A 14,906-nucleotide genomic window follows, 5' to 3' on the forward strand; every position below is an offset into this window, starting at 1 on the left:
CTATCCAAAAATTCCTTAGGAATTAAGAGCTCTCGTTTCCCCATTCCACAGATGGGGAAACTGAGGCTGAACATTCTATGACTCCCCTAAGCCATAAAGTAAAAATTCAATGAAGATTCCAACTCTGGCCAACCTTTGCTTCAAGAGGAAGCTTTTGGGGGCAGGGGCACCCCAGGCAATGCCTGGGAACAATGCAGAGAGTTTCACTGGCTACCCAGTCAAATTGTTAACACAACTCAGGAAATCCACCAGGGCACAGGAGAATGCCATCCCAGTCAGGCGCCTATGTGCCCTTCAGTAAGGGTCCAGGGTTTTATTTTTATGCTCAAAGACGCCAGTATACTGGGCAGTGGCTTTTATAAGGTGGGAAGGCCATTTTTACCATAAACCAGCAAGGAGGATTCAGGAGACATTGGCGAATGGGGATCAGAGGCTCCAAGCTAGGAAATGGCTTTTCTGCCAGGCGGTCATAGGTCTGCAAGTACTGGCGACCAGGATTCTTAACCCTTTCGACCCTGTGAGCTTGGAGCTCTGCATACCCGCTCTTCGGGTAGAATAGAGATTGTGGGGTTTCTCTTCCTCAGCCTAGCTCAGAGTCTAACTACCCAGACCTCAGCTAGCCTGAACCTGCAGATTGGTGCCAGGGTCTTGGGTCTCCCGGTTCCCAGGCCAGGTGGCCCTAAGGGTACCGACGAGTACCGAGGCAGACTTAAGTCTGGGCATCCATACAGCAGCTGTCGGCTAGAACTAGGCAGGGAGGCGCCGCCTTTGATGGCACCTCATGAAACATTAATGCTGGTCCGCTGCGCAGCCATCTCCCGGCACCTTACACCAGATCAGCGGCCCTGAATCTCATGCTCCAGGAAGATGGAGGCCAGGCTGGATTGCTCTCAATCCAGGAGTCCCAGGCCCAGCCGGGATCGCCTCTAACCTCTGAGCCCGGCCAGCCAAAGGCTCGGAAGGTCGGTCTGGGAGCTGGAGGAAGCAGAGACAGGTTCAGCCGATTGGGTTTTTTCCTCTCCCAGAATAGAAGAGTCTTATAAATGGCCCCAGAGCACCCACTGGGGCACCCAGCGGGCTGCGAGTGTGTGAAGGGCTGACTACCAGTTCCCCTAAATTCTGGCCATCTCCCAAAGGCCGCTAGTTAGGACCAGGCCTACAGATTCACAGGACTCTATGCCTCTCTGTTCGCCATCCCAGATCAGGATGACCGCTAGAGAGGGTTCAGGTGGAAGAGCGGGACAAAGGGCAGCGGGCGGATCTGTTCGCTGTGATCGGTCAACCCTTGCCTCAGAAGCCCAACGCTTTGAGGAGGAAGGACTCCCCCACGCACGGCAGGTATACAAGGGTGCCCCCCTAACACTTCCCGCCCCTACACACAGAAACCCCCGAGTCTGCCCTCAATCCTCTGTGAGTAACAAGGTCTGCAGCAAACACTCCTAACTAACGCGCAGAAACCAGATCCCAGTCCGCAAGTCGGGCAGAAAAGTGGGAAATGATAGACCCGGCTTGACCTTCACCTGACAGGACCCAGGAAAACTCTGGCCATACCTCAACTAAACCAAAATCAGACAAGCCCCTCAAGTGCCGGGTGGAAACTGAGACCCTGGAGAAAGTGTGCTGGGCTAGGCTGGGACCCGCTGGCTCCGTCTGCCCAGGGCTGAGCCCCTCCCTGTGCACGGAGTCCTGTGCAACCTCTCCGGACCCGGCCGCGGCCGTGAGCTGCACCGACGTCGCCTGAGCGGGCAGAAAGGCCCCTGCCCCACGCCCGTGGGACTCCGCGCCGCCCCCTCCCCTCGGGTCCGAGAGCCTAGCTTCTCCCCACCCCCCCATTCCCGCCTCCTCGGCCGGTGTCCCCGCCTTCCCTGCGGGCGTCGGGCGACGGGCGGCGGCGGGAGGAGCGGATTGAATCGAGGCAGCCCCGACCTTGCGCGCTGGGATGTAACGAACCGGCGGGGACCCACACTGCCGGCAGAGCAGAGCGGGCGGCAACCTGATCTGCAGTCCGCGGAGGGCGAACCCGGAGCCAACCAGCCGCAGACACAGCGCTGCCCCGGTACGGTAAGAGACGCCGGGTTGCGGCGAGGGGTCGCGGAGGTGCAAGGGGAGGAGGCGACCAAGGCCAGCGCTGTTGGCTCCTTCGTGCCTGGGGTCCCGCCAGCAGCGCAGAGCCGCGCGCCTTCGAAGCAACGCGAGGAACTGGTTCCCGCGCACAGATGGATCGTGCCATCACCCGATGCTAACTCACCTACCCCGCGGGCCCACTCGACCCCACACCCTCAGAGGGCAACCGCGTCCGAGACGCGGACTCTGGCACCGCAAAGGCACAACCCTGGAAGCCTCTGGATGTGCAGGACGCAAGGGCCTGCGGAAGACAGTGGCGGGATAGCCGGCCCGCAGCCGCCTTGTCCAGGAATGGGGCCCCACCGCGAGTGGAAACGCTGGCCCCTGGGACTAGCTAGGGACTTGGGGCATAGCTTCGCGTCAAAAGGGTATTTTCACCAAACGAAACTGCTTCATTCGTTGGTTGGTTCGTTGGGGCAGCAATGCCGCCAAAAAGCTGTGGATACCAGCCTGACTTTTTTCACCCCGGACCACGATGTCCAGCCGCCACCCTCAGAGTTGCCCCAACCCATGGTAGCCCTCTCTCACTGGCACAAGTCGGACTTTTCCTTCCCCTAAAAGAAAACCCAAATGCTCTTTGTAAAGTCTGATGAAGTCGTTGTGGAGACTGTCTCCCGGTTGCTTGTTGACACAGAAGCTCTGGGCATACACTATTTCTCTAGAACCGGGTCTCTAAATTCCGAAATCTCCTACACTGAGACGGACTAAGACTGAGGCAAAGCCAGGGCTCCCCGAGGCTCACCTCTGACCGCAATAGAGGGCATCTCGGGTTGAAATTCTGGGCCCCGAGATTTTCCTATTTAGGAATTCACCAAAATCTAAGGAAATATTGAACCCAATTTGATGAGAAACAAAGGCTCAGATATTCTCTTAGCATCTCCCTGATCTCTGAAAATCAGCTAGAGAGCCCCCCAGGTTGTTGTCTACCGATGGATGACGAGGACTAGGGAAACTGCCCGGTGTAGGGTAAAAGCAAAAACTACCAGTAGCAGGGGCAGGCCGGAAGAAGACTCCCTGCCCGCTAGTTCCCCTGTGGCTTTGGGCCTTGGTGCTTCCACCAGAGAGGGGATAAAAGGAGTCTGGGCTTACAAGTGAAGCTGCTTCCTTCCACGGGAGCAACTGATAACGAGTGAGACAGGCTTCCAGCACCCGTGGAAGAGTGGAAAACAAAGCCCTCCGTTCCACAGTGAGTGGCAACCACCACCACTTTCTTAGCCGTCCTGTATTCCCTTAGTTCAAACATTCCCCAGAACCAGAAAGCATGGTAACAACAGGGAGTGAGCACAGGCCTGGAGAGCCAGGAGCCTTAGCAGCCGTGGAGAAGCCAAGCTCTATCTTTCCATTGTACCTGGTGGCCGGTTGTCCTGCCCAGTCAGTGTTCCCACACATTCCTGCCCCTCAAAGAAACTTCAATGGGCAGGAACCTTCTGAGAAACTGACAGAATCCAACAGGTTGCTCCAATTTCCACCTGAGCACTATGGGTCTGTCTGTAATTGCTTGTATACCAAAAACCAAACAACAACAAAACAAAGAGCTTTTATTGAGGAGGGGGTATTAGATGGGGCAAAAAGAGGTAGGTGGTCCCTGATGCACTCCAAAAACTGGGTTTTCTAGTTTGAGCTTCTCCACTGCCTAAGAGGCTTAGGGCTGGAATGTCCCCGAGAGTCACGGATGGCCCTGGGGGCAAGCCATGGCACATTCCTTCCTTTTCCCTAAAATCTCTTGATTCTAGGAGCGCAGAATTTAAGGCAGTATACTCACACAGGGACATAAGGATGGTCCCCATGAGAATCCCTCACTCGGCCTTCATAAGAATTAAATCACTAAACCATCTTTTGGCCAGATTCTGTTTCGAATATGCCCAGCTTCAGCAAAGGTCCTATGCTGGCTACTTCAGCTCTCCACCACCACAACCCTGGCTCCTCCGGATCACAGTCCCCAAGTTTCTAGAAAGGATCGCTGGCTCTGCAGGTAGTGGGGTGGCCAGTGGACTAGAACTCCTGGCCTGCCGGCTTCAGTAAGCCCCCTTCCCTCCACTCCTCCCGTCCCCTCTCTGTGTGATCTGAAGGCTGAAACAGCAGTCAGACTGTGGAACGTGAGAAGTAAGATTCAGGGAGAGGTCAAGCAAGCCAAGTCCCTCAGCCACACATTAAACTGAAGGGGACTGCCGGGAGCCTGGGCTCTGGAAAGATTGTTGGTTCCTACCTATATGCATGCTCAAGAAGCCCCTGCTTAGCCTAGGACAGTGGGTGAGGCAGGGTCACCTTCTTCAACACACTCAGGATCAGGGTATAGCCTTTTGCTGGACCTCCCCCTACCCATGCTCATTCAGTATCACTTAAAAACAGACTGCCCCAGCAGTCCCCATCTGTCTCAGTGCTTCTTTGGGGCTCAAGGTCTGTGAGGATAGTGGAAGGATTATCTAAAAGGGTCTGAAGACCTTTCCACCAACTTGGCAAACCTGGAGGTCTCCAAATAAAAAGAGTGCTGTGTCTACTCAGACCAGTGCTAGAGACTTGGGCCCAGAGGGGAACTCAGAGGGAGCATAATAACTGCATTAATGTGTCCACAGTGGAAGTCAAGGAGTGAAGTCACTGAACAGTCCCCATCCTATAGGTCCTGAGTCATAATACCCATGGGCAGACCATTGCTGTTGTCTCCAGGCAGAGGGGCACTGGGCTTTCCCACCTTGGCCTGACTTTGATGGGCTTAGAACATACCCCGTAACCCCTGCTATCCAACTTCACACCAAGCAGCACATGTGTGTGTCCATGGCACACAGCATCCATCAGGGATACAGGTGTCCGTGTGCACACCGCCATCCTTGTGCGCTCAGGGCTGCCCTCTGAGGTAGTGTCGCCTCGTGGAGGGCATCGTGGGACACCTGAGTACCTCCTTGAAAGGAGGTGTTTGCTGCTGTAGAACATTCAGCCAAGAAGTGGGGTAAAAAGTGGAGCCCAGGGACTGCTGGTCAACCATGCTCTGCCCATGGTCAAGTTAATTTCAACCTCGTGGTGATGAGCTCCACTTGCAAGGAGAAGTCAAGAGTCCCCGGGCCTAATTCAGCTCCCTGGGAAGCATACGCCTCCAGCTTTGCCTAGATTCTGCCTCCTTGCATTCAGACAGGGAAAATGGGCCAGGCCCTAAAGAGCTGGGCACCTTGGAGGAAGGCCAAAGGAGTAAGAGGCAATCTTGGTCCCACCCTGCATATCTGCCCTTGCCCCCACAATTCTCACCAAGGAACCCAGCCCGGCTCCCTCTGGTGATGGAGAAGGCAGGAGGAGGGTCAAAGACAGAGCCTTGCACGAAGTGCCACTACCACACTGACACCTGTAGGACCTGTCCAAGAAATGACTGCAGAGAGAAAGATGCCCTGGGCTCTGGGCTCTGGGCACTGAGCCTAGAGAATGGGGAAGTGCTTCTCCCCCAGGTCCCACCTACCAGGGCTCCCACCCCACCAGTGGCTGGTTCAGGGGAAGATCTGCAGCCTAAGGATCTCCTTGTGGCCTGAGAAGCAGGTTAGAGCCACCTCAGTTTGTGACCTGTTTACTCAAGACGCTGAGGTCCCTGGGCCAGTTAACAATTGTTGGATAAAATCCCTGGACAAACTTCACTGAAGCTTGAGGACTTAAGGAGGGGACCAATCTTGGGAGCCTAGGGGGTAAAGTCTTTGCTTGGCGAGAGGGGGGTTCTGCCGCTATGGTTTCCTAGCACGGTATAGGAGACTCTAGGCTTCCCAGGCTCTCAACCCAGGGTCTTGAAACAGCAGTCACCTGGTCTCCCAGGCCTATGCCTGAAGCCCTGGGAAGTCAGAAAGCAGGCCCCAAGCTGCCCGCCGGGCGGGGGGGGGCAAAGTTACCCTAAAGGAGGGCAGAGACTGGCAAGGCCTACCCTGTGACTGCCAAAAACCCCTGATCTTTGGAGGTGGAAAACAAAGGGGAAGGTGGAAAAGGTAATGGGCCTGGCTGCACTCTTGGGGTCTCCAGCCCCGCTCACCACGGCCTAGAGCCAACAGAAACGTTTCGTCTGATTAGAAGCCATCATTTCTATCCCAATCCCGGAAAATTGACTGCGGTGCAGAGGAAGGCCTGAGAGGCAGCCTTAGGGGAGAGTGTCCAAGCTAATTAGAAGACAGCATCCGGGGGCCCATTAGAGCTCGCAGGCTGCTGTCACTCAACCGGCCCGAGTTCCTGGGAGAAGAGACTGGGGAAGGAGGGGCCGGCGGCCCCTCGAGGACACCGCTGGGAGCTGCGGGAACCGGGAACCGGCCCTTGGCTCGGTCCCCGCCCTAGCGCTGGCTCGAAGGCGCCGGCTCAGAGCGATCTTGCTCGGCGAACCTTCACTCATCCTAGGTTGTTCTCGCCAGCGGCTGGGGACTTCGAAGCGGCGCAGACAGGAGTTGACTCTCAGCGAAACAAGTCATTTGGGGCCCCAAGGTGGGCACCAGCCGCGCGGGACTTGCAGGCCAGATGCGTTTCTTTTGTGCGGCCGAGGGAGAAGTCGGTGTGTCACCGGGGAAGGAGGGAGAGGCGCGGTGAGGCCGCGCGGGGGGGTGGGGGGGTGAGGCGGCGGGAAGGTGGCTGCGGAGGGGGAGGGCGCGGGCGAGGCCGGGAGGGAGGGAGAGAGAGGGAGGGCGGCGGAGAGGGCGCGGCGCGGGCGGCTCGGGGCTGGATTCCGCCCGCGCTCGCTCGCTCGCGCCCTCCCTCCTTCTCTCCCAGCCCCCTCCCACTGAGGCCCACCCCACCCACCACCCCTGGCGCAGGGACTGCTGGAACCTGGCGGCGCGCGCTGTCGTTTTCAGACAGACTCTGCGGGCTCCGTCCCGAGCCTTAGAAACCGGCCTCGAATCCGGAGCGGGGCCCCGGCCGGCCGGGCGGCTGAGGCCGGAGCAGCGGGAGCGCGTGGCGGAGCACGGAGCCCCACGCACGGCCCCGCAGTTCCGGGCAGTCGATGGAGCGCGGGAGGCGTCGCTGCGGGCGCGGGCAGCCCTGGGGGGCAGCCGCTTAGGCGCCGCGCTCTTGTGCCCAACAGGTCGCAGCCAGGGCGGCCGGGTGCGCCCAGCCCCGGCCCCTGGAGCGCCCGCTGCGGTCCCCACCTCCATGGACGCCTTCAAGGGAGGCATGAGCCTAGAGAGGCTACCCGAGGGGCTGCGGCCACCTCCACCTCCGCCGCACGACATGGGGCCCAGCTTCCACCTGGCCCGCGCCGCCGACCCCCGGGAGCCGCTGGAGAACTCCGCCAGCGAGTCGTCCGACACGGATCTGCCAGGTAAGCGCGGCTCCCCGCGGCGTGCACCCAGCCACGGCGCGCACCCAGCTACTTGGCGCTCAGCCGGGTCCCCTCTGCGCCTCGGCATTCAGGAGCTTTCTTTTTCACTCCCGATCTCGACCTGACGGTGAACGCGGAAATTTACACACACGCTCGCACGCACACGCGAAGCCACTTCCAAGCAGTCCCCATAAGCCAAGCCCAGAGTGGGACTGACAGCCCGGGTGTAACAGGAGCAAATAGCACGCGCGAGGAAAAATAAAAAAGTGAAGTTTTCCCTAACTGGCCGCTGAGGAGCCGCAGGGGCGCAGGGCAAGCAGCCGACAGAATAGGGAACGGAGGGGAAGGCGAGACAAAGTACCCAGAGAGACACAGGAGGGCGGACACCTTGACAGACCGGGAGGTGCAGCTGGAGGAGAGGGTCCTAGAGGAGGGTTGGGCGCAGAGACCAGACCAGAAGAGAGGGGTCAGTACAACGGAGCTCCGGGGACAGCGAGAGCGAGCCGGCCAGGAGGCGCGGCCTGACTCCGGGCAGGGCCGGAGGAACACTGTTGGAGGGATCCCGGCCCACGTGGACGCCACAGCTCCGAGACACCAGGGGTCCAGCCAGGGCGGGTACTAGACTGACTTTACAAACTCCGCGTTGCCTTTTTCTTTTTTCTTTTTCTTCTTCTTTTTTTTTAACCCAAGAGCTGGGCCCTCGGTTAGGCGGCTACGGCTACGGCTGTGGAGGTTTCCAGGCTCATCTGGTCTCGGAGCGGCTGCGGTTCTCGGGGTTTCAGCCCCGAGTGGCCGCGGAGTTCTGGGCTGCCCACTATCCCCGGCCCTGGGTGTCTCTACTACATTGATTTAATCTCTGTTTGTTTCTGTTTTGCATCTCTAAGTGACTTTCCCCAGCAGGTCTGTTTGCTTGGTTAGAAGACAAAGCTTTGACTGTACTTTTGTTTTCAAAAGTTTTAAACGTGGTGTTGTTTGCTCAGGGGGAAAAAGCTATAGTTATATAAATTGGCTTTCAAATCAAGTCAGCGGGGGAAATTAACAGTTTAAACCGAATGCGTCTTTGAAACAATTTACTAGCGCGTGTTTCTCTGAGATTTCAAACACCTACATGCAGCACGATTCTTGGAGAAATTTTTAAAAGTCAATCCAAAATGGCGCATTTCTCTGAGATTTTTCCTAAAACCTGTTTGTAGCAGTTTTATTTCGTGAATTTAAATTGTCTAGCAACAATGTATTTCTCTAGGGTTTGAAAATCTCTACCAGGGTGTTACTGTGAAGAGTCTAAAATTTCTCTTCAATGATACATGGATTTTTTTAGAGAAATACCTATCTGACTGAAGTTTACACACATTTGGCTGTGTATTTAGTTTAGGGGTGTGTTTGCACGAACGGTTTTGACTCCTTCATTTACATTTGCACTGGTTCTGTCTGCCTAGCTTTGAGGATTTGCGGACCTTTCTGTTTTTTGGCAGAGCGCTCTGAACTTTTCTGAGCTTCTGTTTTGCTTTTAAATTCCTTTTCTTTATATTTGAATGTTATTGACTGTGCGCATCTCCTGTAGCTTTAAAGAGACAGAGAAGCCCGGGTCATTTAGACCCAAATCTGTCTATCTAGGCTGCAGTTGGTGGGTTTTCTAGACCTTGAGACCCGAGGTCGTTGTGGCTCTGACATAGCCCTGACAAGAAAACGTTTCAGGCTACCACCGGGTTCTTACCCCACAAATCTGCTAGCTTCAGCTGGAAAGTTCTGGTATTAGTTCAGAAAAGCAGAGGTGCTCCAGTCAGATTTAGGCCCGCCTGAGTTTCCAGACACAGCGCTCCTTTGCTGGTGACCAGAGCTGCAGGGCCGCAGCCAGTGCGGGATACAGGAGCAGGCCCGGCCAAGCCGGGAACCCAGGCCAGGTTGGGGCGTCTGGGCTCTTCTCGGTGGCAACGCCAGCCCTAGAGGTGCCTACTGAGGACCGGCACCCGGCCGGCTCTTTTCCAGTGGGGGACCGTTCCCACGGCCCCTGGCCAGGGAGATGAGAGGCAGCCACCTCTCCGCAGGCGCTTCGGTGGAGCCGGGACCGGGTGCAGTAGTGTTAGCCCGAGGTGACTCGCGCCCTTCCTACCTGCTGCAGACAAGGAGCGCGGCGGGGAAGCCAAGGGACCCGAGGACGGCGGCGCGGGCAGCGCAGGCTGCGGCGGAGCAGAGGACCCAGCCAAGAAGAAGAAACAGCGGCGGCAACGCACTCACTTCACAAGCCAGCAGCTGCAAGAGCTGGAGGCCACGTTCCAAAGGAACCGCTACCCGGACATGAGCATGAGAGAGGAGATCGCGGTGTGGACCAACCTCACTGAGCCAAGAGTGCGGGTGAGCGTGGGGCGCGTTTCGGGCTACCCTCCCTCTGGCCACCGCTGGCGCTGCCCACAGTAGCTCAGATTTAACTCTGACCTCGCAGGCCTCCCTCCCCCTCTCTCATCGGAGACCCCACTTTAGGCCCCTGCCACCCGTGTCAGCTAGGCCCCTAGGCTGCTACTTCCTGATCGCTTTTACCTGACCCGCAGGAGCTACCGCAACCCCCGTCAGAAGACCCCGTTCCCTACCCCAGGGAACTCTGTCAGGTCCAGGAGTTACTCAAGGTCTGAGATTGGGCAGAGGAGTCTCTGCCGCTGAGGACCTCGGGAGCTTTGAGCTTTCACCCCCTGGAAAACGAAAGGGAAAGGCAGGGCGCGCTTGACTGCCCCGGAAGGCCTGAAAGGTGTAGGGGGTTGCGGTGCGGGGTCTCGAGCCTCTCGAGCCTCTCGGAGCTGTGGTCTCATTCTGAGTATACCTTCTCCAGACTGTTTTTGGGATATTTTCTGAGCTTTCCAGACCAATCAGCCAGGCACTAGCTGGACCTTTGCCTAAAGCTCTTCCCCACTGTAGGTCTGGGGTCCTGTGGAGTGGGACTCCGGTAGCTAGTGGCCCTCCTGCTCCTTATCATTTGCAAGGTCCCTGACCCAAGAGCACACTGTATTCTGGTGCCTCTCCCACGGTTCCCAGCAAATGCTATACTTTCTTAAAAGAGGGGTAAGAATATCGTTTTTTCTCGAGGTGGCAAATACTTAATCAGACCCTGAAAGCCCTTCTTGAGCCAGTCCAAAGTGCCACATAACCCACAGAACCCCTGCCATAAGTCCTGCTTTCAGCCCGCCCCAATGAGACTGGTCTGACCCAGTGGGACCCTGGATGCAGACCGAGTACCCTATAATTTCGAGCTCACTAATCCTGCCCAGGTTTATGGCAGTAGAGGTGGGGTGGGGCTGGGTACATGGAATCAGGGCCTGTGAAAAGCTGGGGTACACGGGTTCTGGGCTGGAGAACAAGCTAGGAGGTCAGGGGGCCAATGGTGGGTAGAGAGGTGAGACTGGGGAGGACTTGGTTGGGGAGAAAAAGGTGGTTCTTACCAATTTCTTAGGAGAAAATGGAGGCGGAGATTAGAGAGAAACTAGTAAACTTACGGAAATTAAATATTTGCAGAGAAACGTATTTGGAATATATTTAGGCAGCAGGAAAGAAATTAAATATTTAAGGGAGAGGCAAAGAGGTTGAGCATTAAGAAAAAGAAAGGATCAATTATTTAAGAGAAGCAGTAGAGGCCAGATATCTGGAGGGATAAACTAAATATTTAGAAAAGAATAAAAATGAGGACAAAAAAACAAAGAAAAAACAGACTGAAGTTTAGATAATCAAGAAGTGAACAAAAATTTACATTTCGGGCAAGAGGAAAATTATTAAATATTGTGCATACAGATGAAAACAAACTATTTGAACAATGAAACTCGTCTCAGAAATCGGAGCCCGTAATTTTCGGGGAAGGAAAATGTTTTTGTGTTTTTGAGGAAGAAGAAAAAGATTGAATTATTTCGAAGAGAGCCAGTGCCCACTTGGAGGAAATGGTAGAAAGAGGGGGGGGGACGAATATTTATTCGAACAAAAGAGAATCCGAGTTGGGAAAAGAAAATCAATTTAACTTGGGGGGGGGAATGATTTTTAAAAAGCGGGGAAATGGGAAGGAGGGCTCATATTTTCTGGAGACAGGAAAGGAACCATTACAAAAACCTCCGTTTTTAACCCCGATTGCTTCCCCAGGTCTGGTTCAAGAACCGACGAGCCAAGTGGCGCAAGCGGGAGCGGAACCAGCAGTTGGACCTGTGCAAGGGCGGCTACGTACCGCAGTTCAGCGGCCTGGTGCAGCCCTACGAGGACGTGTATGCCGCCGGCTACTCCTACAACAACTGGGCCGCCAAGAGCTTGGCACCGGCACCGCTGTCCACCAAGAGCTTCACCTTCTTCAACTCCATGAGCCCGCTGTCCTCTCAGTCCATGTTCTCGGCCCCCAGCTCCATCTCTTCCATGACCATGCCGTCCAGCATGGGCCCGGGCGCTGTGCCCGGCATGCCCAACTCGGGCCTCAACAACATCAACAACCTCACCGGCTCCTCGCTCAACTCGGCCATGTCGCCGGGCGCCTGCCCCTACGGCACCCCCGCCTCGCCCTACAGCGTCTACCGGGACACGTGCAACTCAAGCCTCGCAAGCCTGCGGCTCAAGTCCAAGCAGCACTCGTCGTTTGGCTATGGCGGCCTGCAGGGCCCGGCGTCGGGTCTCAACGCTTGCCAGTACAACAGCTGACCGCCCCGCCGGGTCCCTGGGGCCGCCGGCCGGCAAGGCGCAGGGGAGCTCGCGGAGCACTGCGGGGCGCTCGCAGCACCGCGGACCTCGCCTCAGCGCAGCCCCTTCCTCCCCACCCCGCCTCCAGGTTGGTTTTGTGTTTGCTTTTCCGGACCCCACTCTGCCCCCAAAGAATAAAAAGGAAAGAAAGAAAGCCAAGGGAGGGGGGGAAAAGCACAAAGACGTCGGAGAAAAATACTGGGGCGGGGGGGGGGGGTGAGTTGCAATTTCCCTGGAGATGGCGCAGGTGGTATGTTCGGCCCCACGGGTCCCAGCTGTCCACTCCACCGAGGGAACGAGGCAGGGGAAGCCAGCGCCGAGGCAGCAGGGAGAAGACACCCTGGTCGCCTGCGTCCGGGCGGGAGCGCCTGCGTCAGTGAACTGAATGTAGGGAGCCTGGAGGGTATGGGATCGTCCACCAGGTCAAGAACCGAGAGGCCCCCTCCAAGTGTGGCCTGGCCGAGCGCACGCCGGGCGGATCGCTGTTGGAGCGTGCCCCTGGCTGGGGATGACCGCGTCTGCAGGGGATCCGGCCTTCCTGCTGGATTAGCCAAGGTCCCGGGATGCCTGGAAGAGCCCAGCAGCCTGCGCGCTCGGGGGGCGCACATTTCAGGCCACAGAGCCGCAGGAGGGGAAGGGCTCAGCTCCGAGTTTCCCAGCCCCAAGCTTAGCCGTCAGCCCGGCCCTCTGCTTCACTCTGGGTCCAGGAGGTGGCCCTCTGTCCCAGCGAACAGCCCCCTCCTCACTGCCCGCCCGCCCGTATAAGAGTCGAGCCAGGAGAGCGCGGGGCCGCAGCCCCAGGGCCCCCGCCCACTTTGCACACCCGCTCTCTGGCCCGCGCCCGTTTACAGCGTCCCTGTGTATGTCGGACTGACTGTATAGAATTATAAATCTGTCTATATCGACTCGTCCATGTACGTCTATTAAAACCATAGTCCGAGCGTGCTAAGCACCACTGAGCCCCTGGCTGCTTCATTCACCTGAAGAGGGAGGCCAAGGCACGGGGAACTGCGCCACCCGGACACTGTGGGGACGAGGGAAGAAGAGGGAAGAACCGGAGGCTGTCCAGACAGGAGCTTCCCACCCCTATTCCTGTGCTCCCGGGCCTCTCAGCACAGTCGGGCGACCTAGCTGGTATCCCTCTCCTTCCATGGCAAGAACGCTGCCAGCCCTCAACCTGTGCCTTATTGATGATCTCAGTTTCCCAGGGTGTTCTAAGATTCTTGCTGACCTAGTTCATACGGGTGCACTCTCTGAGAACGTCTTTAGGGTTGGAACTGATTTGATCTCCCGCGACCCCATCCCCTCATCCCCCATGGAGCACAGATCTGGAGGACTAGGGTGGGAGGACCGGAAGTTCCGGAGTCTAGCCAGATTCAACCTCTGACTGTCCTAATGCCCCAACTATGTGCTAACTTCCGCCCAGGCCGTGCGACTCTGAGGAGAAAGTGTCCCTTACCCTGGGCTCACTTCTCACTTCTCTCCTATCTTAACTCACGGAGGCTGCTGGCCGCCTCTGCCCCCCACCCCCAGCTTTTGAAAACTACTGAACAAGACCAGCCTGTAAACTGCCTGTAAAATTCTGCTTCCCTTAAGTAAGTCACTTCTAATGGCAAAACAAAATGCTTGCAGCTGCTGCGGGGGAGGAAGGAGGGGCTCCTGCCCTGCTTCGGTATCACCTTGTGGTGGAGATTGGCACTGCCCTGAAGCTGGACTCAGGCAAGTCCTGGCTGGGATGGGCACCGCCACAGGATTAGTCACGAAGGAAGAGCAGTCACAAACCAGGTCATCACCAGCCTAATGGAACCCAAGCTCTAGGACTCCATAATTGGGCCAAGGTCACACTAAGCAAACAGGCCTTGCGAGTCCACAGCCAGGCATCTTTATGGAACCCAAGCTCTAGGAGTCCTTAACTGGGCCAAGGTCACACTAAGCAAATGGACCTTGTGATTCCACGGCCAGTCATCAGATCAACCATAGGGAGGCCCACCTCGGAGGATAGATAGGTCAGCTTCAGGCTGGGACTTGCAGTATGGGCTTCTGCTATATAGCCAGGGCCAGACACACAAGCTGGGGGAGAATGAGGGGAGGGGAGTTGGGGGCGGGGAGCGGGGGGGGGGGCTGCAGCCTGACCACCCCTCCCCCAGCAGCAACCGTCCCAGCTCCTTCTCTCACTCTGGAAACATAAACAAAATCCCATCTGGATTCACAGAGTGCCTCCCTCAGCCCCACACATCTGCCATGCCCTGTGGGTCCTGGTCTAGGCAAGGAGGTAAGGGAGACCTCGGAGGTAGGGCTATAAGAAAGGGGGCAGAGAGAAACCACTCCACCCCCAGCCCTGAAAGCCAGGCACAGCACAGGTGAGAGGGAACCACTGCAGAGTGGAGAAACTGTGCTATGGGGACCAAAGCCAGCCGGCTTCAGACGGTGGAAGGTAGAGGTTGTCCTATGACGACCCTTTCATCCATCACGAGCGAGCGCAAGGCCCTTGATCAGCCCATGCCTGCTCTAGCTGATACAAAGCATGCATCCCTTCCCTACTGCAGTAAACTCCAGGGGGTGGGAGTGGGTGGAGAAGACTGGGGGCTCTGAAAGTCATATCCTCTAAGAAATAAAAAATGGTTTATTTTGCTGGAGGGACAAGGGAGGGGGCATTCAACATTGACTGTGCTCTTGTTGGTGGTGCTAGGGACCGGGCAGTGGAGAAGAGGTGGCCCCTACTCTCCCAGACAAGTAAACACGTGTACAGTATAATTACAAAGGTGTGCAAGAAACACGAACGCTGTTAGCAAGGGAGTCAGCAGGATGGTCAGGAAAG

At 56.8% G+C, this 14,906-nt stretch overlaps 1 protein-coding gene across 2 annotated transcripts; it reads left to right on the top strand.

Moving 5' to 3' along the window:
• Positions 1–2,000: 2,000 nt before the first annotated feature.
• On the top strand, positions 2,001–13,033 carry Pitx1 (paired like homeodomain 1). Of its 2 annotated transcripts, XM_075970938.1 has the most exons (4): positions 2,001–2,061; positions 7,157–7,393; positions 9,513–9,745; positions 11,507–13,033. In XM_075970938.1, exons 2-4 carry the CDS (start codon positions 7,225–7,227, stop codon positions 12,047–12,049), a joined length of 945 nt encoding a protein of 314 aa, XP_075827053.1. In that variant the 5' UTR covers positions 2,001–2,061; positions 7,157–7,224; the 3' UTR covers positions 12,050–13,033. The 2 variants fall into 2 exon arrangements, with proteins under 2 accessions (XP_075827053.1, XP_075827052.1); XM_075970937.1 differs by lacking the exon at positions 2,001–2,061 and having other exon boundaries at positions 6,857–7,393.
• The last annotated feature ends 1,873 nt before the right edge of the window (positions 13,034–14,906 follow it).

This window comes from Microtus pennsylvanicus, chromosome 4 (genome assembly GCF_037038515.1).
Source record: "Microtus pennsylvanicus isolate mMicPen1 chromosome 4, mMicPen1.hap1, whole genome shotgun sequence".
Taxonomy (NCBI): Eukaryota; Metazoa; Chordata; class Mammalia; order Rodentia; family Cricetidae; genus Microtus; species Microtus pennsylvanicus.

What these genes read in the sequence shown, in the direction of transcription:
- Pitx1 (XM_075970938.1), top strand. Translation starts at nt 7,225, where the DNA reads ATGGACGCCTTCAAGGGAGGCATGAGCCTAGAGAGGCTACCCGAGGGG. An exon ending in GTCCGACACGGATCTGCCAG is followed by an intron (nt 7,394 to 9,512) that starts GTAAGCGCGGCT and finishes TACCTGCTGCAG; the next exon opens with ACAAGGAGCGCGGCGGGGAA. An exon ending in TCACTGAGCCAAGAGTGCGG is followed by an intron (nt 9,746 to 11,506) that starts GTGAGCGTGGGG and finishes TTGCTTCCCCAG; the next exon opens with GTCTGGTTCAAGAACCGACG.